The sequence below is a fragment of the Hippoglossus stenolepis genome, chromosome 5 (assembly GCF_022539355.2).
Source record: "Hippoglossus stenolepis isolate QCI-W04-F060 chromosome 5, HSTE1.2, whole genome shotgun sequence".
In the NCBI taxonomy this organism is placed as follows: Eukaryota; Metazoa; Chordata; class Actinopteri; order Pleuronectiformes; family Pleuronectidae; genus Hippoglossus; species Hippoglossus stenolepis.
The window spans coordinates 25,798,528-25,809,501 of record NC_061487.1 but is presented as its reverse complement, the minus strand read 5'-3'; the positions used below and the strand labels follow the sequence as shown (position 1 = coordinate 25,809,501).

Genomic DNA, 10,974 nt, shown 5'->3' with positions numbered 1-10,974 from the left:
CTTTTTTAGAAGATTATATCATTTAACGCTCATTTTTTTATTTGGTGCACGCATGAGAGGAAGTGGAGCTTGATAATGAATGTGTAGAGTTACTATTTTCATTATTTGCACAAGGAAAACAAAGTGTTTCAAAATGTGCCTTTCCTAAACACAGCTCGACTCAAATCATTTTAGCATGTTGCATGTTTTTCTTACCTCCCCTCCCATCACGTCCACATTACGTTATTATGCTGAAGTTGTAGTTTTGTGTGATGTTTATTTTTAAACCATATTAAGTATTGTATTACTTATTTATCATATCGTTCATTGCTGGCACGAATCAAACTTAATGGCTTACCTTTCGGTTAAAGAGCAGCTCTTTCCCGTGGTTGAGAAAACGTCTATTTCCTGTAATCAAACAGAAAGTTTTAGTCTTATACAATTGGAAATCTAGTTAGGCAGCGCCGCGGTCAACTCTGTGGGTCCAGCTGCGGGCACCGTCCTTGTTACCATGGGAACCAATCCACAGCGCTAGTGCCTGTGATGCTAAACTCGAGTTTAACAAACAGCTAACGCGTCGTTATTTAACCGTCGTATCATCGCAAGATATGTCACCGCACAGAGATATTAAACTTCCGCCTTTACCGCCGTCACAAAAACAAAGGCAAGTGATGAGGAACCCGCTGTAGAACATGTTTTACCGGTCGGTTGGCTGCTGCCTGGTTAAATCAGTGAGGGCAAACTCCAACCGTGGCAGCGGTAGCTCGTAGAGGCACTTCCGGTGTCAAAGAAACTGCCACTGATATGTAAAGGCAGCTGCCTCTGGTGCCACACTGTGTAGAGGCAGCTGCCTCTGTTGCAACACTTTGAAGGCAGCTGCCACTGTTGCCACACTGTTTGGAGGCAGCTGCCTCTGTTGCAACACTTTGAAGGCAGCTGCCACTGTTGCCACACTGTTTGGAGGCAGCTGCTTTTGTTGCCACACTGTTTGGAGGCAACTGCATCTGTTGCCACACTGTTTGGAGGCAACTGCTTTTGTTGCCACACTGCTTGGAGGCAGCTGCTTTTGTTGCCACACTGTTTGGAGGCAACTGCTTTTGTTGCCACACTGTTTGGAGGCAGCTGCATCTGTTGCCACACTGTTTGGAGGCAGCTGCTTTTGTTGCCACACTGATTGGAGGCAACTGCATCTGTTGCCACACTGTTTGGAGGCAACTGCTTTTGTTGCCACACTGTTTGGAGGCAACTGCATCTGTTGCCACACTGTTTGGAGGCAGCTGCTTTTGTTGCCACACTGTTTGGAGGCAGCTGTTTTGGTTGCCACACTGTTTAAATGCAGCTGGAACTGCCTCTTCGAGCTGCCACTGTCTCTCCGTTAAATTAACAATGTTCATCTTGACTTAGCCCTGTTCTTTTGTTTCAGACTTACAAATGACCACAGTGTTCAAAATAACACTGTCCAGACGCGAGAGGAAGGACAAGAAGGAGCAAGTGCAGTGAGAAAGGTGAGTAAACTATCAACAGGTTCATCTAAGCTCTGAGGATTTCAGTCAGAGTAAGATTACCTTATGTTAGTAGGTATGAAGAATGTGAAAGAAAGTGTAATTTGATTGCTGCAAAGATATTAAGTCAATATCAACAGACGCTGGGATGAATGAGAGCTCATGGCGGACTGTGACACTGTCGAACCATGCTGCCTATATACTAAACCACTGTCTTTAGTCAATACAGCCAACCATTGTTTTTCACTGTCATTGTAAAGTCAAACACCTGTCTTGTCTTTTGTGTGTTTGTGTGTGCCATGTTAGTTGTGTGTTGCAGGCAGCAGTCACATTTATGCAGGCGCAGGGAGAAAGCCCCAACTGCTGATGCACATGGAAAGCTATGTGACAAGGGAGCTTCATACTATCAGTCCCAGTGAGCCCCAACACCAGGAAGTGAAGCTACAGGTGCTGTGGCTTTTTTCACAAATCAACCAGAGAAAAATAACCTATACGTCCATGTTCAGTGCACATTTATTATTGTTTGTCTGTTTCCATATCTCCATCTACCTTGGCCACAGGTCTACCGTCATATCTTTGGTGGTTTCATCAAAGAGTTCAAAACCTACCAACCCATTCTGTCTGCTATCAAAAAGGAATATGAAAACACGTTAGGTCAGTAGCTCTGCAAAAACCTGTCTAATCATTTTAATCATTTTTATTTTCTAAATGATTGCCCTAGAAGAACCCACAAGTTCTCAGATCCCGAAGTGATTTTTCTCAACCACAAAATCTGAAAGGATTCAATTTGCAACTTTACAAGATGAAAAAAATATATTTATGTTGGAGAAGTTTATTCAAGGGTTTTTTCATAAATCAACTGTCAAAATTGTCGTCAATAATCTTCAGCCCATAAATTATAATAATAGATTCTTTATCATGCATCTGTTCAGCATACCAGCAGGATCAAATCCGAGAACTGGAACCGCTGCGATCCCAACTGTGGCTGGTGAGGGAGGAATGTGAGCGGAAGATTCAAGCTCGCTTGGGAGAGGAGCAGGCTGAGATTGGAGCCTTGAAAAGGGAGAAGCAGCAGCTGCAGAGGGACATTGAGGACACGAGGGAGAAAGAAACGGGCATTCAGCAAGTGGTACATACCTTTATATATTTATTAAGTCACGTAACCTTTAAGGGCTTACAACTTGGTGTGATCAATTTACAGATAAATTCCTGTATTTCAAATATTTATTAAAAAAAAAAAATTTGGTGTCAGTACAAACATTTTTATGAAAGTAAAGTTCAGATTATAAGGTTCATTTTAGATTAGCAACCTTTTGCGTCAGTCACCCCACTATCTTCCATTCCCCTCCAGGTAGAACGTCTGCAGTGTGAACTGTCCAACCAGTATCTGCGATACCGGGAGGAGCGTGACGCCCGCAGGTTGCTGATTGGACAGCTCAGTTACCTAACAAGAGCTTCTGGGAAGGAGGAGCACACTGCAGATGAAAATACAGGTGAGCCATACAGCAGGAAATGACATCACTGTTTATGTACTTTTTCTATTCTACTTCTTTAGAAACTAACCCAATGACTAAAATGTCTGGTTAAGACTCACCAGATGTAGACTGTGGTTATATGACAGCCACCGAGCGTCAGGTGTGATTTTCCTCTTCATCTACTTTGTTACAATAAACAAAAAGATCAACCTTCGACATGTCTTCTACAGTTTTATATGTTGATGCATCTATGTGAGACTAAACTCTGTTAAAATGTTTTAATACAATTAAAAATATATAGTACTTAAATATAGGGCATTTAAATACCAAGCAGAAAGTTTGATTTCCTGAATTATTTATTTTATGTTAGTAATTTATGAATAAGAGACTTAACCAAATATGCAACTATAAATATCCCAAAACAAGTATATTATGTTGAGATCTGTTTCCCTTATGAAAGAAGAGGCCAAGGACACAGTGGAGCTGCAGCTCGCTCTGAGGGTATGTCGGGGAGACCTGACTACAGCCCAGGAGGAGCTCACCAGGATGAAGGCAGAGTACTGGGATGTTGTACCACGACGCAACTGGGACACCCTGGAACAAACACACAAGCAGACACTCCTGCAGGTAGCTCACAGTACACTTGCATACAATTCAGAATCCGGTAGAATTCAGTATTTAAATTTAAAACATTTATAAAATCGTCACCATGATTTTTCTTTTTTCTTTCTTCTTCTGTCCAGTTGAAGACGCTGCAGGGTGACTTCAATCAGCTGAGGAGTGAGTATGACACCTTGCTGGAGCTCCATAAAGGAGGTGACGTGCAGGTTGAGACTCTCGACTCCACCACTGTGCAGGTACAGTACTTTACTTAAAATGTGGACACAATATGCTGTGGTGATTTTGTATGGAGCTGAGTTTCTCCAATTTATTTTTCAGGTGGATTTGAGTGTGTCTAAAGGGCAAAGCCAAATTCAGTCCAGCCAGCGTGAGAGCGACACCCTCACTGTCCAGGAGTTCAGGTGACATGAATAAGATGCAAAGAAAGCACACACACAATTATAGTCAAGAATATTCATACCATCCTAAATTACAAACTGCTTCAGAGGGCTTACTACATACAACTCCCTCAATTCAGATTTTAAAAAAACTTGACACATATACAATAAAAGAATATAGACAAGTTGTTCTCTGTGACACAAGCAGGTTTTTGTGAATCAGATGCAGAGAACACTGAGGTAATAGATTAAAGTCTTTACCCATAGTCCAAAATTCCATGAACAAGAAGTCAGTCCAGAACAGGTAATTAAAAACAGGCAAGGAGCCAAAAAATGAAAACAGCCAGTAAAGGTCATACAGAGAGAGAGAGGCTCGACAAGGAAAAACATGAACACATGATGTGTACATGAGGGTGACTATGATATCCTGGCAGGGAATAATGAGCAGAGCAGACTAAAGGGGATTGATGGTGGGAAGAGAAATACACACTGCAATAACAGGAAATGTTATTGATGTAAAAATAAAACAGGAAATGCAAAGTTATAGGTTTATAGGCATGTTGCAGTTCTCTTTTGCTCGATCCCAATTTGTTTTGGTGTGTGTGTTATAGAGAAGCCGTGAGCACAGCGTTCCCTCTGAAGACGGATGAGGAAATCAATGAACTTGTGACCTTGGCTCAAAGTGAAGCAGACAGAAACAATGACATCATCTCCTCCCAGAGGCTCCACAGCTTGGTAAGTACCTGCAGAGGTTAATCAGAATCAGAATCAGGGTTCATTGCCAAGTAGGTTTACACATGCAAGGAATTTGCTGTGGTATGTTTACTAGCGTATACAGTACAGTATAGTGTAGTACAGTGTAGTACACCATAGCCTGACATGCACATCCTTAAAGAGATATCTACAAATCACAAACACACAATACAACACTGTGTTTAACTGTTGTTCAGCATTTAGTAGCTCTAACTCTGAAATCCACTCAGTTTCAGAGATATCTCGTTGCTTTTGCCCTTAATTTGTCACCAGTCTGTAGTTTGAAAAACCGTCCGATCCTTTTCTAAAATGTTACTTTCTCGACTTTAATTCTCCAACAGCTTGAAGAATCTGGTGTGGCAGCCCAACCTCCAGTTCTCGACCAATCCGAGGAAAACGTTGCATCAAATCGTTCTCCAGCCAGCAACTGATATAAAGTTGTAATATTTGTATTCCTGCCCTTCACCTCTGTTGTTATGGGACCAGAACTCCAAATCTCACCAATTAATATAATAACTATCAAATGTGCCTTGTAGAATTGGTAAAGGTCATCTTGCAATATAATTATATTTGTGTCTTTGTTCTCTATTCATTACATTGTCAATAGACTTTAAATGTGCAGTTTTCTTGTAAAATGGACGAACTGGACCTGCACATAACAGAGAGAGCTATTCATTCATTCCCAGATCGCATGAAAAACCACATAATATAGACCACACTTGACAGTCACTGCATCAGAGAGGTACGTTTTCCGTGGTGCACAGTTATCCGAACCCTGCACCATCGGGCTCAGTCTGTGCCCACAAGGTCAGACGGCAACGAAAAGGAACTAACACATATCAAAAATAACTTAAAACATGTGGTTATCCAAACTGGGCCTTTGTCCAAACAACAAAAAGGAGAAACGGGGCAGAAAGGGAGGAAAAGAAAGATCAACAGAACAATGTTGTGAACCCTTATGTTGCTGGAGAATCTGAAAAACTCAGGAGGATTTTCAACAAACACCACATCCCAGTACACATCAAGCCTATCAACACACTGAGGCAGACACTGGTCCTCCCCAAAGACAAAACACCCAGACAGTATCAGAGCAACGTAGTCGAACGTAGTGAGGAATGCTCAGACCTGTACATTGGGGAAACTAACCAACCCAGCACAGCACAGAAGAGCCAGCTCCTCAGATCAGGACCCAGCAGTCCACCTACATCTAAAAGGACAAGGGACATTCACTAGAAGACAACAATATCCACATTTTGGCCAGGAAAGACAAGTGGTTTGAAAGAGGAATGAAGGAAGCCATCTCCTTCAAACTAGAAAAACCATCTCTGAACAGAGGAGGAGGTTTGAGACACCCCCTGTGAAACCAGCCTCTCAGGTAACCTCACGTGTTTTTCAGCACTTGGATACAAAGGTACTGAACAAAAATGTTTTTAAAATGCAGAAGAGGGAGCCTCATAATAAAAAAAATTAAAATGATCACTATTGTTGATGAGTTAAAAGATTTGTTTTAACGTTTAAATTCTCTTATTGACTATGTCTTTGATAGAGGCCCTGTGAAAAACGTTCAGATAATCTAGAGGTAGTGGGAAAGTGATTCTGGAAACTAGTATAAATTAGTATAATTTTCTAATTATAATTTAAAGTAAATGATGCAATGAGATCCACAAACTTTATCTTCTTCAAAAAAGTCCGTACATAACAACAGGACTATGCTGGAGCCACTACTACTACTAATATTATGATATTACTATAATAATGTAATATTACTATAATAATGTAATAAAAAATAATAACAACACCAATAATCATCATCATCATCATCATGTCAGATATTTGTACCTGCAGAAAGAACTAGAAACAAACTACAAACGAATGTAAACAACCGAGTGACGCGTAAGGACTCCAGCCCCCACAATGCCCCGCGCCTGACGCCGGGCACGTCCCGGCAGCGGACTCGCTCTATCTGCAGCCGGCGGCCTCGGCGGAGCTGAGAGGTGAGAGCTCGTATCTCTTGTTTCCAGGGAGCGCTCGTGTGGAGCAGTGAATGGAAACATGTGTGGAAACCGAGCCCGCTGCTTCGGCCCCACGCCTGGACCCGGACAGCGGGGTCCCCGGGGTTAGTTGCGCTGCTCCGGCCCGGGTCGGGGCGAGCGTCGGGCACGCCTATGTAGGGGAGCTGTCTGCGGGCTCCGGAGAGCCGTGTCCGCGGGCCCGCAGGAGGCACTTGGAGGAGACGGGGTATTTTTAGCAACCAGCGCACGGGCCGGCGTCAGGCAAGCGGCCCGCGTGTCCGCCTCAAGAAATACCACGTAAATGGAGGCTAACACGGGAATAACTCGGGATTTAAACCAGGCTAAGTTAGCAAAACAAGACAGCTCACGAGCTAATATTAGCCAGTTAGCTGCTGAAATGAGCTTCTACATGTATCAACCTCACTAAATGTGATTGTATTTCACTCCCCCGGGCCTCGAACCTAATGTGGGCTGATACTTACACTGTGTTGTTTGGCTTTTTCCTCCAGTTTGGGAGCTCAGAAACAACTGTGGCGGCTTTAATGAGAGCACATGACCCGTGTTGTCACTGGGAGGCCTCGGTTAAACTGGGACATGGGCACCGGGGGCATCAGGGTCGCCTTGTTGTGGTTATTACTCCCTCGAGTATTAAAACCTGATGGTTATTGGTTATTACCCTGAGCTGGAGGAATCTGCCAGTAACTGTCAGACTGTCCCTGGTGCACATGTAATGTTTCTAATGCTTCAGGGCTTCTTTCATTTGTGTGTTTTTATAATGACACAGCAACATAAATATGTGTGGAAAGTGTGCAACACTTTAAAGTTACATGTATTTATATTTTAACCGGTTTTTACTGTTTGGTTTATACTTTTTAAATTAGCTTATTTTATGTTCTTTTACACTGTTTTATTAGTTTCATTTTACTTACTCTCTCTGGCTAATAATATAATAATAACACTGATAACAATAGTAGATTAATTCCATCTATTATCTATACCACTTGTACTTTTATGGTCATCAGGGACTACTACTACAACTATAGTAATATATTAATACTATAATAGCAATAATAGTAGATTAATTCCATCCATCTGGGACTGGAGCCACTAATACTACTAAAATAATAAAATAATAATACTATAACAACAATAGTAATAGTAGATTTAATATATCTAATATATTCCTTTTTATAGAAGGATTTTAGTGTTTTATCCTCTTTATGTATTTCTTTAAATTATTTCTAATTTATTTTCTATTTTGCTTTTTTGTGTGTCTTTAAAAAAAAATACTGCCTCTAGTGTTAACTCATTGCAAACTGATGAGTTAGCGTTTCCTCAGTCCCTGTTTTCACAGAGCGTCTTCATTTCTTAGGGCTCTGTTAAGCCCTAGCTTTGTGTGTGTGTGTGTCAGTGTGTGTCTGGGGGAGGTGTTTTTTTTGTGAGGCACTTTGTGTTACATTTTGATTGTATGAAAAAGTCCTGTATAAATAAAGTCTGGTTAACTTTGTAGTCTGTTGCAATAGAAGCGACATATACAGGGCATGAGGGCTGTTCACGGTGCCCACATTGTGGCTTTTCAGTAGACTCACTACTCACCAGAGGAACGTTATCATGTGGTTGCCGTGGTGCTTGGCAGGTTTGACTCATCAGCCAGACTGTGGTGTGACAGGGAAGGAGTAGAGCGAACTTGGTCAATAAAGCGCTGCGTGCATTGTATCTGTTTCTACTCAATTTATTGTTTAAAATTAAACTCTGGGGAAAAAGCCCCTTTACTTTAGGGTTATAGCCTCTGTATATTTTGACTAGAAGAGATTGTAACATATGATCGTTTTCACACTTTCATTTTCCACCCACGTTTTGTTTATTTCTCTCTGGCTCCCACCGTCTCTCTAACCCCGTCCCCTTCTATCTCCCCATCTTCCCAGTGTGTTGCAGGGTGATTCAGGATGGTGGACCAGCCTCCGTGGGAGCAGATAGGTTCCAGCTTCGTGCAGCACTATTACCAGGTGTTTGACTCTGACAGAACACAACTTGGATGCATATATGTGAGTAACAGAACCATGTTTTTGTTGAGTTACGAGACGTCTCATCATAGGGATGGGCTGCGTTTGCAGAGGTTTGGGGAATGACATGTAGCAGGTGCTCCTGCTGAGTGCAAGTCAGATTCAGATTCAGAGTTGTCTGTGTCAACAACAACGTAAACATAACAACATAACATTTACAAAATGTAAACTAGGCCGAAAAACTGCAGGCATTATGTTGTCTTTAATTAAATTGTTTTTTTCCCTGAACAACCTATTATAAATATTTGATACACGTTAAAAAAATTATAAGAAACGTAAGACTGTTGCAGCTGCCAAAGCAGAGATCGAGGAGCAAGGACGTCAACAGTGCTAAACACCTGATAACGTATGTCTAACTGCGATGTTGCTTTGACTGTTGGCAGGTTTTTATTACTTAATTTAACTCATTCCAGGTTAGTAACCTAATAACCACTTTGTTTCTGCTCCACACAGATAGATGCATCATGCCTTACGTGGGAAGGACAACAGTTCCAGGGGAAAAGAGCAATTGTCGAGAAACTCTCAGTGAGTTTGATTTAGTAACTCATTGCTTTATACAGAGGTAACAGGTGGTGGGTTGACCCCGAACCTTTTACTGTAACATCTGTGGCTACAAACAGCAGTCGGTAATGAACATGTATGTGGGCACTCCCATGTGTTTGTGAGTTCAGTGATGACAATGCTACTCTTTCTGTTTTAGCTTTACTGATGAAATAGTTACAGATAAATGAGGTGATTCTTGGGCAAATGTTTTGATGTCTGTTCTTTTTTTAATTTATTATCTTGTAACAATAATTAATTCCTGAATTAATCTTTCTCTTATCTGTGTGTGTGTGTGTTTTTTGACAGAGCCTCCCCTTCACAAAAATAGCGCATAGTATAACAGCGCAAGATCACCAGCCCACTCCAGACTGCTGCATCTTGAGTATGGTTGTAGGACAGCTAAAAGTAAGAAGCACAGTCATTCATGCTTTATTCAGATCAAGAACATAATAAGATTTATGTTTGACTGTTATTTTGTTTGTTGAGAGTATTGGAAACTGTTAAATGCAGTAACGTAACATTTTGCCTTTCAATGTCAATCCCTGCTTCTATTTATTTCACTGAGTTGGATTTAAAACATGCAGAGAGAAACTACTTTAGTGTCCATGTGATGCCGCCTCCATCTCAGTCTTTGTCCTGAACCTCTTCTGTGTGTTTGGCTGCAGGCTGACGAAGACCCCATCATGGGATTCCATCAGAGTTTCATCCTCAAGAACATTAACGATGCATGGGTGTGCACCAATGACATGTTCAGGCTGGCCATTCACAACTTTGGCTAGGCCCGCTCCCCGCTCTGGTGGGCAGGGGCGGCCAAAGGGAAGGGCACTGAGCGAAGTATGGATGGATGGACGGTGGGGAGGGAGGAGTCGAGGATGGAGAGAAGACGGAAAACTCGTCCCCCCTCTCCTGCTGTCTTATTTACGCCTGTCTGGAAAAACAAGCAAACACCGAAGTTTCGATGTCAATCACTGAACCTCATCCCGGTGGGTTTTCAGACCACCCCAGCCAGTAGAACTGCAAAGTGTTTGTTCCTGAGAGCCGGCCGACCAATCAGACGTCCCAGTCTGCCACTCTGCTGATCTGCATGACGCTGGGAGACCCTCATTACAATATCTACACTCCAGCCACCAGAAAGACAAAACAGCTGACCGACGCCATTAACGCATCCTCTGCTCGGCTCCCTTCCCTTCGTTACTCCATTCTAACCCGTTCTACTGTTGACTCCACTGCTGTCACCTCAGTTCTGGTAGCACTGTTGTTGACTGGTTTGTAGATCCATGTTCAGGTCCAGAGTCAGCTTCATCTTCACTTCTGACTTGTGTTATAATTTGTTTTTAGATGACACTTGTGCATTGACTTTAGCTTGCCTTAGTGCATTTGACTTATTTTAATATTCTTTTAATTCATTGTTAACTTTGCCATGATTCACTCCAGGTTTTTCCCTCGCAACCAAAGAATCATGGAGGACAAAGTTTGACCCTGCTGTGTGATATGCTCTGATCTTACATACTCTCTCTTTCTATCTCTCTCTGCCTCTGTCAACCTCAGACTTTCTCACACGTCTGGCATGGACTACAGCCACGATACACAATAAAACCTGGACTTTTTTTCTTAATGCTTGTGGATTTGTCTCTGTATCATTCTCTTTG

General features: G+C 42.1%; 2 protein-coding genes across 4 annotated transcripts; both read left to right on the top strand.

Annotated features, from left to right (window-relative positions):
* Nucleotides 1-438: 438 nt before the first annotated feature.
* On the top strand, nt 439-6,128 carry tsnaxip1 (translin-associated factor X interacting protein 1). The gene is made up of 11 exons (XM_047339995.1): nt 439-643; nt 1,403-1,484; nt 1,788-1,928; nt 2,042-2,135; nt 2,414-2,610; nt 2,833-2,974; nt 3,417-3,583; nt 3,700-3,813; nt 3,896-3,978; nt 4,566-4,689; nt 5,049-6,128. Exons 1-11 carry the CDS (start codon nt 588-590, stop codon nt 5,136-5,138), a joined length of 1,290 nt encoding a protein of 429 aa, XP_047195951.1. The 5' UTR covers nt 439-587; the 3' UTR covers nt 5,139-6,128.
* A 472-nt stretch (nt 6,129-6,600) lies between these two features.
* On the top strand, nt 6,601-10,940 carry nutf2 (nuclear transport factor 2). 3 transcript variants are annotated; one of them, XM_035157503.2, is made up of 5 exons: nt 6,601-6,701; nt 8,645-8,764; nt 9,236-9,307; nt 9,632-9,730; nt 9,991-10,940. In XM_035157503.2, the coding sequence occupies exons 2-5, from the start codon at nt 8,666-8,668 to the stop codon at nt 10,102-10,104; spliced, it is 384 nt and encodes a 127-aa protein (XP_035013394.1). In that variant the 5' UTR covers nt 6,601-6,701; nt 8,645-8,665; the 3' UTR covers nt 10,105-10,940. The 3 variants fall into 3 exon arrangements, with proteins under 3 accessions (XP_035013394.1, XP_035013396.1, XP_035013395.1); XM_035157505.2 differs by having other exon boundaries at nt 6,694-6,823; XM_035157504.2 differs by lacking the exon at nt 6,601-6,701 and adding an exon at nt 6,708-7,016.
* Nucleotides 10,941-10,974: the final 34 nt, after the last annotated feature.